Source organism: Lithobates pipiens, unplaced genomic scaffold, assembly GCF_037356315.1.
Source record: "Lithobates pipiens isolate NorthernLeopardFrog02 unplaced genomic scaffold, aLitPip1_a1.2 Scaffold_16, whole genome shotgun sequence".
In the NCBI taxonomy this organism is placed as follows: Eukaryota; Metazoa; Chordata; class Amphibia; order Anura; family Ranidae; genus Lithobates; species Lithobates pipiens.
Genome location: NW_027507748.1, coordinates 586,112,507 through 586,131,191, shown reverse-complemented (window position 1 = coordinate 586,131,191; position 18,685 = coordinate 586,112,507). Strand labels below are relative to the sequence as shown.

Genomic DNA, 18,685 nt, shown 5'->3' with positions numbered 1-18,685 from the left:
AGAGGCTGGGGGGCGGGGCGAAGGAGAGTACAGCGCCAATCATATCCCTCATGTACTATTCCTTTCTGCGGGCAGGAAACTGCCTGTGGATTTTCTAACGGGAATCGTTGTGTGTAATGGAGTGCAGTGCGGGGTGCAATGTAAGATGTATTTGGGTGCTGGGTGTAATAGAATGCAGTTTGGGGTGTAGAGGTGTGATGGAGTGGGGTGTAGTTGGGTTTTGGGTGTGATGGAGTGCTGTATAAGATATAGTGGGGTGTATTGGAGTGCAGTTTGGGGTGTAGAGGTGTGATGGAGTGCAGTTTGGGGTGTGGTGTAGTGCAGTTTGGGGTGTAGAGGTGCGGTGGGGTGTAGAGGTGCGGTGGAGTGCAGTTTGGGGTGTAGAGGTGCGGTGGAGTGCAGTTTGGGGTGTAGAGGTGCGGTGGGGTGTAGAGGTGCGGTGGAGTGCAGTTTGGGGTGTAGAGGTGCGATGGAGTGCAGTTTGGGGTGTAGAGGTGCGATGGAGTGCAGTTTGGGGTGTAGAGGTGCGATGAAGTGCAGTTTGGGGTGTAGAGGTGCGATGGAGTGCAGTTTTTGGGGTGTAGAGGTGCGGTGGAGTGCAGTTTGGGGTGTAGAGGTGCGGTGGAGTGCAGTTTGGGGTGTAGAGGTGCGATGGAGTGCAGTTTGGGGTTTAGAGGTGCGATGGAGTGCAGTTTTTGGGGTGTAGAGGTGCGGTGGAGTGCAGTTTGGGGTGTAGAGGTGCGATGGAGTGCAGTTTGGGGTGTAGAGGTGCGGTGGAGTGCAGTTTGGGGTGTAGAGGTGCGATGGAGTGCAGTTTGGGGTTTAGAGGTGCGATGGAGTGCAGTTTTTGGGGTGTAGAGTTGTGATGGCGTGCAGTTTGGGGAAGTAGAGGTGCAGTGGAGTGCAGTTTGAGGTGTAGAGGTGTAGTGGAGTGCAGTTTGGGGTGTAGAGGTGTAAAAGAGTGCAGTAAACTCTGGTCTACACTACATTTTTCAGATTCTCTCAGACTGTAATGCCGCGTACACACGGTCAGAGAATCCGTCGGAATGCATCTTATCGGACAGTGTCGTCAGATAATCCGACTGTGTGTGGTATGCATCGGACTGAATCTCCGTCGGACCCAATTTTCCAACATGTTGGAAATATTTCCTGACCAACTGAGCCGGTCAGACGTAATCCAATCATGTGTAGAGAATTTTGATCGGACCAAGTGCCACGCATGCTCAGATCAAAGTCCTACATCAAAGCTATTGGCTACTAGCCTGAATGTAGTCCCATCGTAACGAAATTACGTCATCACGTTCTGAAAGATCAGATTTTTCGACAACTTAGTCCGACCGTGTGTATGCAACAGTTTCGGACACAATCCATCACACTAAATCTGACGGACAAAATCCGACGGATTTGGTTGGCAGAATCTCCAACCGTGTGTACAGGGGCTTAGAATGGTCTTCATCCAAAAAGGTTAAATATAGGGGGCATATACCACACTAAAGGGTATGTAGTAATAAAATACTTAGGTCATGAGAAAGCTGCGGTACCAAAAAACATGCGATTCTTATGCAACAACAGATATAAAGAAAAAGATGGCCGCACTAATCAAAATTTAAATAAAGTGAATAAAAAGTGTGTACAAACAATTAGTGAATAAACTCTATGGAAGAGATATGCATAGAATCTACATAATCACCATAAGCATATATACCACAATATTTCATATGTGCAAATCAAAAATTTACCAAAAATACTGTTTAGTGTGAAAATTAAAACAATTACACATAAAATTGTGGCGTGTATAATTCCCACAGAGTATTAAAGTGCAAAAGTCAATAATGAAGTGTATAGTTCCATTATGGTAAGCACCAAGTTCAATTCCCAGATGAAAAGGGAAAAACCAAGGAGGAAAAAACGTTGGAGAAATTGTTGAAGGATGGAGGTAACAGGTAGGTTCCACCGAGGGAACTGGGGATAGCTTCTCCATGGAGCATACACCCAAAACAAAACAAGGACCCTTACCGGATGCGATGGACCCCCTATCAAAGTGAGGTCGTATGCGCTTGCAGATACCCCCCTCTGCGGGGTTTCCGGTCAGAAGCACTCAGAACTCCAAACTCCCAGCGTCCTTCTCCCTCTGTATATCTTTCCACAGTTTCACATGTATGGGGGGGGGGGGGGCTCTACCTCTAGTAGGTGTCAATGCACTCTCCCAGGCCAGAACAGGCCGTGTAAAAATAACTCCAATAGTGAGTTATCCTTAAATGCAAACAAAGATGGCAGCAGCATCAAGCCATGTGCTCACATCTGTAAACCAAAGGGGAAAAGGTTCCTTATAGACTCACTTTTACAGAAGCCAAAAACATGGCAAATTAGCAACTGGAATTTCCAGAAAATCTTACACAGTTGTGGCAGCTAAAGGCATATCCAAAGCCAAGAACAAATATCGTTTGTATTGCAGCTTACTTGTGTAGTGGCTGCATTTGTTTTCTTTTTCCATTTGTTCTAACCCGGTAATCCTGTCTTTAACCTGCTTCCTGTCCTAATGTGGAAACCCTTTTTTTGAAAAAAAAAAAATATATATATATTTTTTACTTTCTGCTATAAAACATATCCAATAAAAAAAAATCTAATTTCTTATAAATTTCAGCCAATATGTATGCTGCTACATTGTACAAAATCCCAATAAGTGTATATTATTTAATTTGCGTGAAAGTTATAGCGCCTGGTATAGATACTGGAATTATTATTTTTTTTTTTTTTACTAGTAATTAGGGATGAGCCGAACACCCCCCCTGTTCGGTTCACATCCAGAACATGTGAACAGGCAAAAGATTTGTTCAAACACGCGAACACCGTTAAAGTCTATAGGACACGAACATGAAAAATCAAAAGTGCTAATTTTAAAGGTTAATATGCAAGTTATTGTCATAAAAAAAGTGTTTGGGGACCTGGGTCCTGCCCTGGGAGACATGTATCAATGCCAAAAAAGTTTTAAAAACGTCAGTTTTTTTCGGGAGCAGTGATTTTAATGATGCTTAAAGTGAAACAATAAAAGTGAAATATTCCTTTAAATTATGTACCTGCCGGCAGGTGCTGCTGGCTGATGCAGGGAATCACATGATGGGACCAGAGCAGGCTGAAAATAGGTAAGTATTAATATATATAACAGTGGCGTAGAGTGGGGGGCAGCTGTGACAGGTGCCCTGGGCGCAGCATTTAGCATTCCCTAGTCCCACATTGTGACCGTTCATCATCCCGTGTCCAATCATGGCGTCAGGTGCCCAGCGCTGTGCTCCTGCTACTGCCCTCTCCACCCAGGGTCAGACCTGCTCTCACTGCAGCCCTTTCGGTGCCAATTCCAGTCCTGGCTCCTCTGCAGCTACCTGTTTCATCCGGCCCTAATGTAGGGATGAGAGCCGGTGTCTTGTAAAATAGTGTCCCCCATCAGATGCTGTCCCCTGCGTACTGCGCATGCGCAGTACACAGGAACACAGATTCCGAAAATTGCCGAGGACGAACGGCGCCTGCGCCGTGAGTCCAGGTTCTATCCCCACTATCCAAGTGGACATAGAGTTAGAATAAAAAAGAGCCGAGCGGAGCGAGGCCGAGCCCGAAGCGTGGCGAGCGAAGCTCGCCCGCGAGGGGCCCTCTAAAATTCTTAACCCTATGTCCGCTTGGATAGTGGGGCTACCTCCTCCACTCACGGCGCAGGCGCCGTTCAACTTCGGAGTTTTTCCGAAGCTTCGGCTGCTCCGTACTGCGCATGCGCAGTACGGAGCGGACAGCATTTGATGGGCGGACTGTATTAGGCAGAACACCGGCTACGTCTAGCACAGGGTGGAGGAGGAGGCGGCCCACAGCTCACACTGGACACACCACCAATCCAATCCCGATCTGGTTCATGGAGAATATTGGGTGACATGTGACCGGAGCACTGCCACTGTCCCAAAGAGATTAACAGGCAGTATGTGGATCTGGTAGTGGACGTAGTCCTCGGCTTGCAGAGCTGCGAGCACCGCATACCACAAATGCAGAGGTGAGTCCCTATTACCGACCCCTCACAGCTTAACTCCCAGAGTGATGTGCCTGATCTGTGTATAGAGAGGAGGAGCCAGGACAGCACAAGTATCACCTCACTGCCCCCCCCCCCCCCCAACAGAAAAAAAAAGGAAAAGAAGAATTGGCAACAAAAAAAAACTTTGTTTAAAAAACGAAATCCATATCAGACCCTTATACGAGCATGCATCCTGGCAAGTCAGGAAAGGGACAAACGAGCGCTCCTTCCCCTCCTGGGGGTGCTTTGGGGCAGGGGGTGCACCCCAAAGCACCTTGTCCCTATGTTGATGGGGTCAAGAGCCTCTTACCCACAACCCTGGCTGGTGATTGTGGGGGTCTGCTGGCAGGGGCTTATCAGAATCCAGAAGCCCCCTGATCCCGCCCCCCCATGTGAATGAGTATGGAGTACATTGTACTCCTACCCATTCACCAAAAAAAGTAGTGTAGTGTAAAAAAATACAAATGTATGTAAGTAAAAAATATGTATGTAAAAAATGTATGTAAAAAATACAATGTCTTCTTCCTCTGTCTTCTTCTTCCACCTGCTTCTTCCTTTGGTCTTCTTTTTTCTCCGGTCTTCTTCTTCCTTCTTCCTCTGCCACCACTCCCGTCGCCGACACGCTAATTAAAAAAAAAAGATCCCCCCGTGATGCTTGGTCCTGCCGATCTGTCCACTCCGATGCCAGATATTTTTTATATAACTATGGGGCAGATGACATCACTCAGAGACCCCACCCCCTTGTGACATCTCCCAGGGAATGATGGGCCTGTGACGTCATTAAGGGGCAGGGTATCCGGATGACGTCATCTGATGGCCACACCCCATAGTTATATAAGAAATGTGCGACATCAGAGCGGACAGATGAGCAGGACCCAGGAGGATGACTTTTTTTTTTTCAGTGGGTCGTTAGCAGGAGAGGCGGCAGAAGAAGAAGAACGGAGGAAGAAGACCTGAAAAAAAAGAAGATCGGAGGAAGAAGCGAGGGAAGAATAAGACCGGAGGAAGAAGCGGGGGAAGTAGAAGATCGGAGGAAGAAGCAGGGGAAAAAGAAGACTGGAGGAAGAAGCGGGGGGAAGAAGAAGACCGGGGGAAGGAGAAGACCGGAGGAAGAAGACATTTTTAACAAAGGACTTGTCAAAAAACTTACTACACTACTTTTTTTTGGTGAATGAGTAGGGCCCCATACTCATTCACATTGGTGGATGCTGGGATTTGGGGTCACCTTGTTAAAGGGGGCTTCCGTATGCTGATAAGCGCCCTGCCCACAGATCCCTACAACCACCGGCCAAGGTTGTGTAGAAGAGGCCCTTGTCCCCATCAATATGGGGGACAAAGCACTGTGGGGGGGCAGAGCCCCCATCCGAAAGCACCCCCCGTGTTGAGGGCATGCAGCCTGGTATGGTTCAGAAGGGGGGCGCTCTCTCACTCGTCCCCCCGTTCCTGCCAGGCTGCATACTCGGATAAGGGTCTGGTATGGATTCTGGGGGGCCCATGCCATTTTTTTTGGCTGGGGTTATCCCCTCCAAATCCATACCAGACCAAAGGGCCTGGTATGGTTTTGGGCATCTTGTTTTTTATTTAGCCGGCAAATCTTTTTTTTACATTCAGCTGTCAGTGGGAAACCCTTCTGACAGCTGATGACTCATCGGTTGTTAAGGGCGTGGTGACCAGCTTCCTGGACCTATCCTTAGCAACCAGCTATATACAGTAAATGTATAACAAAAAAACACAAAACGCCAATTGTGCCAAAAAAGCACGTTTTGGATGCGGGTCTATTGAAGTCTATTAAATGCAAAACTCTGCATGCTGTGGGAAAAAAAAGTCCCTGGCCTTTTCCAAAAACGCAGAGGCACAAAAATGCATTGATGTGAACATTCTCCATAGGAACTCATGTTAAAAATAACGTCCTGCGTCTCTGAAAAAAGCATTAAAATCAACACATTAGTGTGAATGGAGCCTTACTTGCTCTCTGCCTAGCTTGTGCTCTTTCAAAAATTGCAGAAGGGAGTGCTAAAAATCCATGGGTTGTGGGGTACAAATGAGTTCCCTTGCCCCGGGCGCTCACAACCCACGCTATGCCACTTAGTATGTACATCGTTTTTTTTTTACACCGGTTAGTCGGCAAACGTGTTAGGGGGGATTAGGGGACAGTTTTAGCCCCCGTTCACATCGGGCCGATTTTTCATGTCAGAACGTATGCCAAATCAGCCTATCGCCGGCAACTGCACCATCCGAATCGGTGCACCGCCGCACCGATTTCCAAAAGTAGCTCCTGCGCTACTTTTGGGGGCCATTTCAATCGACATCTGTGCAGTTTTTCAAATCGCCCCCGAACTTGCAATAAAACGGGGGTTTGAAATAGTACGAGTTCAGCTGAACTTGCCCGATTTCAAACCTGCCTCCAATGCGAAGGAGGGTTCAAAGCTGATGTAAGCTGGAATTCCACTTTAGCAGCACGGACATATCCTCTATTATATGAATGCCACCCTTTTACGCAAATCAGTTCTGACTGCTGCTTGTCTCAGGATTAAAGCAGTCGCCTCTATGTGCGACAATGCTGCAACTCCATCCTGTCTAGTGTAGCGTGCTGATGACCATATGACAGCAGAACTCCGCCCAGCTCCCCTGCAGCCCCTCCCAGACACACTAGACTGCAACTCCCAGCATTCAGTGCGGCTTGTCGCGCTGGATGACGTAAAGGAGTCGCGTTGGTTGGCTAGGAAGTTAGATTTGAAAACGGCAGAGGCGCGCTGGGAGAAGTGGAAGAGCCATTGAAGTGTGTGAGGGAGAGAGAAGAGGAGTCTGTGCCTCGGAGAACCGTGTGAGGGGACCGCAGCCTTGAAGAGTCCCGTCCGTCTTCTGCGCTCCTTCTTTCGTTCCCAGAGACGGTCGGTGTGGTCGGAGGTATGTCCCTCTAGGACGGCTCTGCTTCTAGACACTGAGCAACCGAACAGCACGACCCCCTATTCTGTGTGTACACTGCTAGCCGCTCATAGGACTATGAGGAGGGTTCCCTGTATCTGGTGAGGAGAGGCTGGGCTCCTCTGTACTCTGATTGGATGCCAAGTGTCCCTGTCATTGGCCAGGCCCATTCACATCATCATGTTCCAGGAGTACATGCAGACCCCTAATGTCTCCATAAAGAGTACATGTCATCTGCCCAATGTTATCGCGTCGGGGAGGGGCTTATTAACCCCTTGTGATAGCAATCATGTAAAACAAAAAAAAAAACAAAAAAACAAAAATTTAATTAAAATGTATTCAGATTAACTAGAACGTGTTGATAGTTGTTACTGTAACCTCCTTGTTTAACTACTTAAAGTGGTTGTAAACCCTTACAAACCACTTTGACCTACAGGTAAGCCTAGATTAAGGCTTACCTGTAGGTCCAAGAAATATCTCCTAAACCTATATGGTTTAGGAGATATTTGCCCGAAAACAGCCACCGCTGTCTACGGCGCATGCGCCGTAGACAGCGGCGCGCAGGCGAACTGAGTGCGACATTCTCAACGACTGAGCTGCCGCGTGTGTGTCGGCTCCCGTGCGCATGCGCGGGAGTGACGTCACCGCGGCTTTGCCGCATGACAGCGGCGGAGCTGCGAGACCCCACCAAGAAGATGGATGCGGTGGACAGCGGCGACTTCGCTGACTCCTGTGTCAGGTAAGTGACCCATAATGGACTACTATGCGATGCATAGTAGTCCATTATGCTTTGCCTTTGCAGGGAATGAAAGAGGAAGTAAACTCATCAGGGTTTACTTCCTCTTTAAAGCAGAGTTCCACCCATAAATGGATCTTCCGCTGATCAGATTAAACCCCTCCCGGCACCTTTTGGGGGAGCAGATACCTGTCAAAACCGGGTATCTGCTCCCGCGAAAAATCACTACATGTCATGCGCTGAACTATGTAATGACCGCCCCCCCCCCCCGCTGCCTTCTGGGAGACGTGCAGGTCCTAGAAGACAGCAGGGTCCATTCAGAAAGTGCAACTCGCGCATACACAGTAGGAAACAGGCTGTGAAGTCGTAAGGCTTCACAGCCTGTATTTCCCTTAGTAATGAAGCCAGCGGCTGCACCTAAAGTCGGGGGACGGGTTGGCCTCGGGTGCCCACATTGCTGGCGCAATGGACAGGTAAGTGTCCTTATATTAAAAGTCAGCCACTACAGTATTTAATTTTACCAGGCCTATTTTTCACACTTGTTTACAAGTTAAAATCAGTTTTGTTTGTGTTTTTTATTTTATTTATTTTTTATTTTTTGCTCGAAAATGCTTAGAACCCCAAACGTTTTTATTCCAACACCCTACAGAATAAAATGGCGGTCGTTGCAATGCTTTGTAACACCATATTTGTGCAGCGGTCTTACAAGCGCAGTTTTTTTGGGAAAATTACATCTTATGTTTTCATTTAAAAAAAAAAAAAAAGTAAAGTTAGCACATTATTATATATTTTTTTTTCCTATATTGTTAAAGATGTTTCGACAAGTAAATTGATACCTAACATGTCGTGCTTCAAAATTGCGCCCGCTCTTGGAATGGTGATAAACTTTGACCCTTAAAAATCTGCATAGGCGATGTTTAAAAGTTTCTGCAGGTTACCAGATTTGAGTCACAGAGGAGATCTTGGTCTAGAATTATTGCTCTTACTCCAACGATCATGGCAATACCTCACATGTGGTTTGAACACTGTTTACATATGCGGAGACGACTTACACTGTATTTTAATAATAATTTTTTTTTTTTTATTCTCATTTCAAGGAACATTTCTTTTAATGGAGAAAAAGCATGACAGGACCTCTTTAATGTGAGATTTAGGGTCAAAAATGCCTCAGATCTCACGTTTACACTTAACTACTTAAGGATCGGAAGAATTTACCCCCTTAATGACCAGGCCATTTTTTTGCGATCCAGACAATTTAACTGACAATTGCGCGGTTAAACAAAATTGTACCCAAACAAAATTGATGTCCCCCCACAAATAGTTTCATTTGGTGGTGTTTGATCACCTCTGTGTTTATAGCTCCCGAAGGAAAAAAAAAAACCAACAATTTAGAGAAACTTATTTTTTTATTTTTATATATAATACATATCCAAAAAAAAAAAACAATTTATTCATCAGTTTAGGCTGATCTATATTATTCCACATATTTTTGGTAAAAATGGCAATAGGCGTGTATTGATTGTAGACACCATAACTTTTGCGCAAACTATAGGATAGCTTTAGGTACTTTTATTTATACTGGTAATGCCGGTGATCCTAAGACTTTTTTTTTTTTTTTTTTTTTTGTGGCACTGCAACATTGTTATAAAATGCACTGATCAATTTAAAAATAACACTGGCAGAGAAGGGGTTAACACTAGGGAGCGACCAAGGGGTTAATTGTGTTCTAACTGTAGGGGTGATGGGCTGCCTGGGACATGACAGAGATCACTGGGAACAGTAGATCTGTTAGAATGGGGATCCTCCTTGTTTACAAAGGCAGGTCCCCATTCTGCCTCTGTACTAGGCGATCATGGATCGCTGCCGGACGTCATGTCTGGCCGACCCAGTGGGCACGCTCCTGCAGCAGGCGCAAGAGCGCGATGTGAGCAACTGCGCAAGCCGAAGTACAATGCTGGCAATTCGCACAGGGGAGCCAACATGCCACAGTACAACTGCAGCAGTTAGTCCTTAAGTGGTTAAAAGCAATATAAAAAAAAAAAAAAAAACCTTTAAGACCATTGGGCAGATGTGACATTTGATGTTGCTTCTGTCATCCAATTGTATGTAACCAAGTGGGGGCCATCTTTCCCTTACTCGGCTCCATGTCTCAGAGGGGAGAGGACCCAGTTGGCTCTGCCGCTACCACTGGCATCTCTCCCTCCATCAATTAAAAGTGATCTTGTGGCGAATCTGCCACAGAGATCGCTTTTAAACGAATTTTGCTCCCTGGGGCGTGCACTCGAGAGCATCCGTGACTGCCGGGTCCACAGGACCCGGCGCATCACCGGATCATCGCGGTAGTTTACCACGTGATCGCTCCGTCAAATGCGCTGTGGACTGGATCTGCAGTGCCCACAGCGCTGCTCACCGACAATTAACCCAGCAGTGCCCTGCGATACCCAGCCATAGTCGATGATACCCAGCCCTACCTGGCCATGCTCGGCCATAGTCGTTGATACCTGGCCATGCTCGGCCATAGTCGTTGATACCTGGCCATGCTCGGCCATAGTCGTTGATACCCTGTGATACTCGGCCATGCTCAACCATGCTTGGCTGTACTTGGTCTCGGTATGTGGCCAGGCTGTAGAAGTCTCACACGTGGTGTCGCCGTACTCTGGAGGAGTAGGAGAATCTATTTTGGGGTGTAATTTCTGTTATGTACATGCTATATGTTAGAAATATTGTATAAATGGACAACTTTGTGTTAAAAAAAAAATGCATTTTAACCACGTCCTGCGCACCGGCCGTCATATGACGTCCTTGAATTTGTGCAGGGATATCTGAATGATGCCTGTAGCTACAGGCATCATTCAGATATCCGCTTTTTCAGCCGGCGATTCCCTACACCGTAAGAGCAATCAGCGGCTGTTCCGCTGCTTGATCGTTCTTACAGAAGGCAAGAGGGGACGTTCCACCCCCACCCTCCCACGAGGGGGGGGGGGGGTCTAATTGACCCTATATCTCACTGTAAATAGGACCTGTCAGGCCATATTTCTATTACAAGAGATGTTTACATTCCTTGTAATAGTAATAAAAGTGATCAAAAAATTTATTTTTGGGGAAAAAGTGTCAAACTAAAATAAAGTAAAATGAACAATAAAAAAATAATTTTTAAAGTGCGCCTGTCCCCATGTGCTCGCATGCAGAAGCGAGCGCATACGTAAGTCCCGCCCACATATGAAAACGGTGTTCAAACCACACATGTGAGGTATCGCTGCGAACGTTAGAGCGAGAGCAATAATTTTGGCCCTAGACCTCCTCTGTAACTCAAAACATGTAACCGTTAAAAAAAAAAAAAAATATGTAAAGCGTTGCCTGTGGGGATTTTTAAGTAGCAACGTTTGGCGCCATTCCACGAGTGTGTGCAATTTTGAAAGGTGACATGTTGGCTACCTATCTGTAACTTCATCTTTCACGCTATGCAAAAACATTGGGCTAACTTTACTGTTTGTTTGTTTGTTTCTTGGGTCTTTGCTAAAAAAACATATATAATGTTTTGGGGTTCTATGTAATTTTTGTGGCAAATAAATTATGATTTTTACATGTAGGAGAGAAATGTCAGAATTGTCCTAGGTGCTCCAGAACACACCCTGCATGTTGGGCCTCTGTATGTGGCCAGGCTGTGTAAAAGTCTCACATGTGGTATCGCCATACTCTGGAATAATAGCAGAAGGTGTTTTGGGGTGTAATTTGTGGTATGCATATTGTGTGTGTGACAGAAATAACCTGATAATATGACAGTTTTGTGGACAAAAAAAAACACCTTGATTTTGCAAAGAATTGTGGGGAAAAAATGAAAACTTTAAAAAAACTCATCATGCCTCTTACTAAATACCTTGGAATGTCTTCTTTCAAAAAGGGGTCTGTGACAGACCTAGCCGGGACCGAGGCTCTTAGATGGGACTGAATGCAAGCCTCTTGCTTTGTGATTATGGGCCCTTGCATTTGGGGTAACGATGCTCTTTGTGAGCTGTATGCCTGGGGACTCCTGAGGTGGTGTTACTCGGATTCAGGTCCGAAGAAATTTTTTTATTTTTTTTACAGAATTTTCGGTCTTTTTTTTTTTTTTTTTTTTTTCTTTTATAGCACAAAAAATAAAAAAAACCCAGCGGTGATTAAATGCCACCAAAAGAGAGCTCTATTTGTGTGGGGGAAAAAAAAGGACAAACATTTCATATGGGTACAGTGTTGCATGACTGAGTAATTGTCACTCAAAATGTGAGAGCACCGAAAGCTGAAAAGTGGTCTGGTTAAGGGTGTTTAAAGTGGTTGTAAACCCTTACAAACCACTTTGACCTACAGTTAAGGCTTACCTGTAGGTCCAAAAATATCTCCTAAACCTACACGGTTTAGGAGATATTTGCCAAAAGACAGGCACCGCAGGCGCACTGAGAGCGCCGCTGTTAACGGCGATATGCCGCGAGTGGCGGCTCCCGTGCGCATGCGTGGGAGTGACCTAATCGCGGCTCCGTTGAATGACAGTGCCGGAGCAGCGATACCCACCAAGAAGATTGAGGCTCCGTACACAAGGGGACAGGGGTGACTTGGCTGGCTCCTGTGTCAGGTAAGTGACACATAATGGACTACTATGTGATGCATAGTAGCCCATTATGCTTTACCTTTTGCAGGGAATCGGAGGACGTAATCCCATTAGGGTTTACTTCCTCCTTTAAGTGCCCAGTGGTTAAAAAGATACCAGGTTTTATGGCAGCTATCTGCTGACACAGGGCAAAGGAGACCTATAGCAGGCTGCAGATGATGGAGGCACCTAAAATGACCACGGTGAGCCATGATTCACCGTGGTCAGTTTACAGGGGGGAGTGTAAAAACTGGCAGGATCAACCAAGCGTTTTTTTTTTTTTTTTTTTTTTTAGGTATTAAAGGAGGCCAAATGACACGGCACAAGCACGGAGTCCTATAACATGCTTTAAAGGAGCAGGATCCATTGTTAACCCAAAAAAAGATTTAAAGCGATATCACGGGCACGTGCAATTTTAAGACCTTGCATGTTTGGTATCTATTGACTTCTTGATGCCCCCTCATCTTTTTATATTTTATTTAAATTAGTATTATATTGTGTCTGTTTGCACAAATTTTTTTGTTTTATGTTTTTCTGAAAGTTTGCTTTTAATAAACCGTTGCACAAATCTCATGTAGCATAAACATCTGCAACTTTCACCTTTGTTATCATTTTTAGATTTTTCTCTACAGGGCCTCTGCTTTCAGAAAATATAAGGTGTTCTGGGGGTTTGTCATTTCATTGCCAAGAAATTTAAGATTAAAAAAAAAAAATAAAAAAAAATTGCCCTTGAGCCTAACTGGTTAAAGTGAATTCCGGATATGGATATTTTATACATCTTGGACCAATGTACCGATGTATATTCCATATCTAGCTGATGCCCCTGGAAGCTGGAAATCACTGCGGTAGACCACTACTCCAGTAATCTCCACTTGTTTTTTGGTCCCATGTTGAGTGGCTGGCCTGGTGCTTTATGAACACAGAAGGTTGGCTGCTCAGCACAGGCAACACTTAGAAAATGCTAAGCATTTTCTGAATGACTGTAAAGTGTTCTCTGATTAGATGAGGTGGAGAGGCAGGACGGTGATGTCATTCTCTCCACTTTATCTGATCAGAGAACACTTTGCATTCATTCATTTGCGTAAAACCTTTATTCAAAATGTTCACTGGCATCTTCTAGTTCTAGATATGTGCCAGAACATAAACTGAACCGCACACATACAGTCTTTGATATCGTATGGTATAGTTGGATTCACTGACATTTCTTTTCTATTACCCCAGGTAAAGTGGAAACCATGAAGGCCCTAAAAGGAGCAGACTTTATAAAGCTGACTTCATCAACAGAGTCGGTTGTGAAACTGCAAACAGAACTTGAGGTGAAGATACTGGTTAATTTCTGTTGTTGTGTTCAATATATTTTCAGAAGCCTTTAAAGATCATTAGTGGCTGTTGGACATTAACCACTTCCTGACCGCCCCATAGCAGATTTACTGCCAAGCGGCAGCCACGCTGTGCAGGATTATATACATACATAGTTAGTCATGTTGAAAAAAAGACACAAGTCCATCCAGTTCAACCACAAAAAAATAAATAAAATCATACAATTCTATACCCACAGTTGATCCAGAAGGCGAAAAACCCCAGAAGAGCATGATCCAATTTGCTAAAGCAGGGGAAAAAATTCCTTCGTGATCCCCCAAGAGGCAATCGGATTTTCCCCGGATCAACTTTACCTATAAATGTTGGTACCCAGTTATATTATGTACATTTAGGAAATAATCCAGGCCTGCCTTAAAGCAATCTACTGAGCGGACCAGAACCACCTCTGCAGGGAGTCTCTTCCACATTTTGACAGTTCTTACTGTGAAGAAACCTTTCCGTATTTGGAGATTAAATCTCTTTTTCTCTAGACGTAAAGAGTGCCCCCCTGTCCTCTTTGTTGACTGTAAAGTGAATAACTCAACACCAAGTTCACTATATGGAACCCCTGTATATATTTGTACATGTTGATCATACCCCCCCCCCCCCCCTTAATCTCCTGTTATCAAGAGTGAATAAATTCAGTTCCTCTAATCTTTCCTCATAGCTGAGCTCCTCCATGCCTCTTATCAGTTCAGTTTGGTTGCTCTTCTCTGCACTTTCTCCAGTTCCCCAATATCCTTTTTGAGAACTGGTGCCCAAAACTGAACTGCATATTCCAGATGAGGTCTTACTAGTGATTTTTACAGGGGCAAAATTATATCTCTCTGGAGTCCATACCTCTCAATACAAGAAAGGACTTTGCTCGCTTTGAAAACCGAAGCTTGTGATTGTATGTATGTATTTTATTATATTCTGCATTTATGGGTTTTGGGTGCGTGTGCCTGCTGTTATATTTTTTTTTTTTGTTTTTTTTGTTTACACAGACCTGATGTCCACCGGCACCCACTGATTGTTCATTACACTGACAGAATTCCAGTCTGCCTATGTAAACAAGGCAGATTGTCATTTTGTCAGTACAGAAGACATGGATTCTTTGCTTCTGTAAAGCAGGAACACAGATCTATGCATTCTACTTGTAAAAGCACCTCCTCCACTACACTGAAACCCTGGCTAGGCAGACGTTTAATTGCCCCTGATAACCCCTTCCCAGACAGTGTCATTAATAGGGGGACAGTCCATAGTCCGTAGTTCTGCTATAAATCTCTGATCGCCACCATTACTAGTAAAAAAATTTAATAAAATCCCTTAATTTGTAGACGCTATAACTTTTGCGCAAACCAATCATATGCTTATTGAGATGGTGCGGCTCTTGTTCTGGGTGAACGTCCATGGCAATCGCACTGTGTTTCTAGGACACGGTATGACCCTGATCTTTGTAAAGAGCTTCGGCTGTGTCCAATCAAAGCCGGTCACATGTAAACACAGAAATGACGGTAATCAGCTCCCATCGCCTCACACAGATTACAACTCGGTGCCCATTAGTCATGCCAGGGAGTGCCGCCTCAGTGCCCATAAGTGCCGCTTCATCAGCGCACGTCAGTGAAGGAGAATTGCTTATTTACAAAATTTACTGACAGAAACTAAGAATTTTTTATTTTTATTTTGTATTGCTCCCTTTTATGTGAAATTCCTGGTGCACTTGTCCTCTGCTTTTCTATTAAAAACTGACCACACTAAGCAGAGGAGCACACTGTTGTCAGTTCTCTAGCTATGCTGAGAACTCTGTACTTTCCTCCAATGATCAGACTTGTCCTAACAACCCCACCCCCCCCTTTCATTTTGATTTTACAACTGAATTTGTTGTTTTACATGGTGGTCATTTTACAATCACTTTAAGTGCGGTTGTCTACGTGCACGGGTAGGTTTTAAAAAAAAAAAAAAGAATAATTTTTTATTTATTGACAAACTCATTTTTATCCTTCACTGATGTGCGCTGATGAGGTGCCACTTATGGGTACTGATGAGGAGGCACTAATATGCCCCACTTGTGGGCACTAATTGGTGATACTTTTGGCGCTATTATGTAATCGGGGGCACATGTTTTGTTGCTGATTGACTCTACTTGTCACACACACTGTCGGTGTGAGGCGAAGAGTGCCAGTTACTGGCATCTCCGTGTTGACATGTGACCGGCTGTGATTGGACTCAGCCGATCACATAGTTAAAGAGCCGCAGACGTGCCGTGTCCTAGCAACACAGAGCGGCTGTTCTGGGATGCCGTCCCAGAACCAGAGCCGCACTGCCCTGCTGTCATTTGGCTGGTTAAAGTGTGCATTCATACAGTAGTACTCATAAGTTTACATACCCTGGCAGAATTAGATTTCTTGGCCATTTTTCTGAGAATATGAATGACACAAAAATTTCTTTCACTCATGGTTGGTGTTTGGCTGAAACCATTTATTATCAGTCAACTGGTGTGTGGTGTTTTTTTTTTTTTTTTTTTTTTTTTTTTTTTTTTTTGCGATTAGGATAAAACTACCCAAATGACCCTGATAAAGTTTACATACCCTGGTAATTTTGGCCTGATAACATGCACACAAGTTGACATAAAGGGGTTTGAATGGCTAATAAAGGTTGCCATCCTCACCTGTGAACTGTTTGCTTGTAATTTAGTGTGTGTGTATAAAAGGTAAATGCGTTTCTGGACTCCTGACAGACCCTTGCATCTTTCATCCAGTGCTGCACTTACGTTTCTGTATTCTGAGTCATGGGGAAAGCAAAATTTAATTGTCAAAGGATCTGCGGGAAAGGGTAGTTGAATTGTTTAAAACAGTAAAGTGGTGTGGCCCTTTCAAGATGCACAATAGGAAGGCACTTGAAGAAAGATGGGCTGCATATGGTCATCAGAAGAAAGCCATTACTACGCAAATGCCACAAAAGTATCCCGCTTACAATACGCCAAACAGCACAGAGACGAGCCTCAAACCTTCTGTCACAAAGTCATTTGCAGTAATAAGATCAAAATTGAGCATTTGGCCACAATCATAAATGCTACATTTTGGAGAGGAGTCAACAAGGCCTATGATAGGTACGGAGATGGATCGCTGATGTTTTAGGTATGTGCGAGCTACAAAGGCACAGGAAATTTGGTCAAAATTGATGGCAAGATGAATGCAGTATGTTATCAAAAATACTGGAGGAACATTTGCATTCATTAGCCAGGAAGCTGCACATGGGACGTACTTGGACATTCCAACATGACAATAATCAAGGCCAAGTTGACCTGTCATTGGCTACAGCAGAATAAAGTGAATATTCTGGAGTGGCCATCTCAGGCTCCTGACCTCAATATCCATGAGCCACTCTGGGGAGAAATCAAACGTGCAGTTCATGTAAGGCAGCCCAAGAATTTACAGGAACTGGAGGCTTTTTGACAAGAATGGGCAGCTTTACTATCTGAGAAGATGGAGCCTCATTCAGAAATGCCACAAAAGACTTTAACCCCTTGCTGACCAGCTCACGCCGGTATACGTCTGCAGAATGGCATGTACAAGCATATTGACGTACCTGTATGTTGCCTTTAAGACGCGGCATTGTGGGCGTGTGCCCACCGAAAGCTCCGTGAGTGTAATGGAGTCTGCGATCATCTCAGAAAGGAACAATGGGGAAATGCTGATGTAAACAAGAATTTCCCCATTCTTCCTAGTGACAAGACCCTGATTACAGCCCATCACCCCCCCCCCCACAGTTCTAACTCATCCCTAGGACACACGTAACCCCTTCTATGCCAGTCACATTTACACAGTAATCAATGCATTTTTATAGCACTGATCGCTGTATAAATGTGTGGTCACAAAATAGTGCCAAAAGTGTCCGATGTGTCTGCCATTATGAAGCAGGCATGATAAAAATTGCTGATCGTCGCCAACTTTTTTTTTTTTTTTAAATGCCATAAAACTATAAACTATTTTGTAGACGCTGTAACTTTTGCGCAAACCCACACATATATACACACACATAGCAAAAAGTTAAAAAATTGTGTTTTTATTTTCAAAATTGTCGCCCCGCTTTATTTTTTATGGTTTTATAGCACTAAAAGTAAAAAATGCAGAGGTGATCAAATACCACCAACAGAAAGCTCTATTTGTGGGGGGAAAAGGGATATCAATTTTGTTTGGGAGCCACGTTGCATGACCGCGCAATTGTCAGTTAAACCGACGCAGTGCCAAATCGCAAAAAGTGCTCTGGTCTGTGGCCAGCCAAATGGTCCGGGGCTGAAGTGGTTAAGTTGTCATTGCTGTTAAAGGTGGCAATACTCGGTATTAAGAACTGGGGTATGTAAACTTTTTTGATCAGGGTGATTTGGGTAGTTTCTGTTGCCATTCATGAGTTTAAAAAAAGAGTAAACGCAGTTGATAATGGCTTCAGCCAAACACTCATTTTTAGAGGGGAAAAAAAAATGATCGATCATATTGTCTTAAACAATTGCCAAGAAATCATAAATTCTGCCAGGGTATGTAAACTTATGTGCACAAGTACAGTTACTATAAAAGATGCTGTCTGTTTCCAGCTGTAAACTTTGTATCTGTTGTATTTTCCATAGTTTTATGCCTTTTTTTTTTTTTTTTTTTTTTTTTCCACAAATATTACATTAGTCCTTGTTCTCTGAAGGTACTCAAACTAATGTCTAAAGCACTCGTACACTATAGGGATAATTTTAAGATGGAGCCAGCCAACGTGTGTGTGTGTGTGTGTGTGTGTGTGTGTGTTTATAATTTTTTTTTTTTTTTTTTTTTTGAGAAAACTAAATCTGCGGTGGAAACTGCATACACACAATGTCTGTAGATTTGAACCCAGGCCTCAGACCTTCAGTACTAACCAACATGTATTATGTCCTAATTCAAATGCGAAGGCTGTATGTTTGAAACCTAAATATACAGATGTATGGAAGTTACCAACATATTGAAAGCAATACTGAACAATAAGGCTC

General features: G+C 44.2%; 1 protein-coding gene across 3 annotated transcripts in view; it reads left to right on the top strand.

Moving 5' to 3' along the window:
* The first annotated feature begins 6,762 nt into the window (after positions 1-6,762).
* ESPL1 (extra spindle pole bodies like 1, separase) overlaps positions 6,763-18,685 on the top strand; it is a 185,938-nt gene continuing 174,015 nt past the window's right edge. The window contains exons 1-2 of one of the 3 annotated variants that reach the window (XM_077483857.1): positions 6,763-6,958; positions 13,555-13,649. In XM_077483857.1, the coding sequence (XP_077339983.1) occupies positions 13,569-13,649 (81 nt within the window). In that variant the 5' untranslated portion in view covers positions 6,763-6,958; positions 13,555-13,568. The remainder of the gene's footprint in view (positions 6,959-13,554; positions 13,650-18,685) is intronic. The other 2 variants (XM_077483856.1, XM_077483855.1) reach the window with 2 other exon arrangements.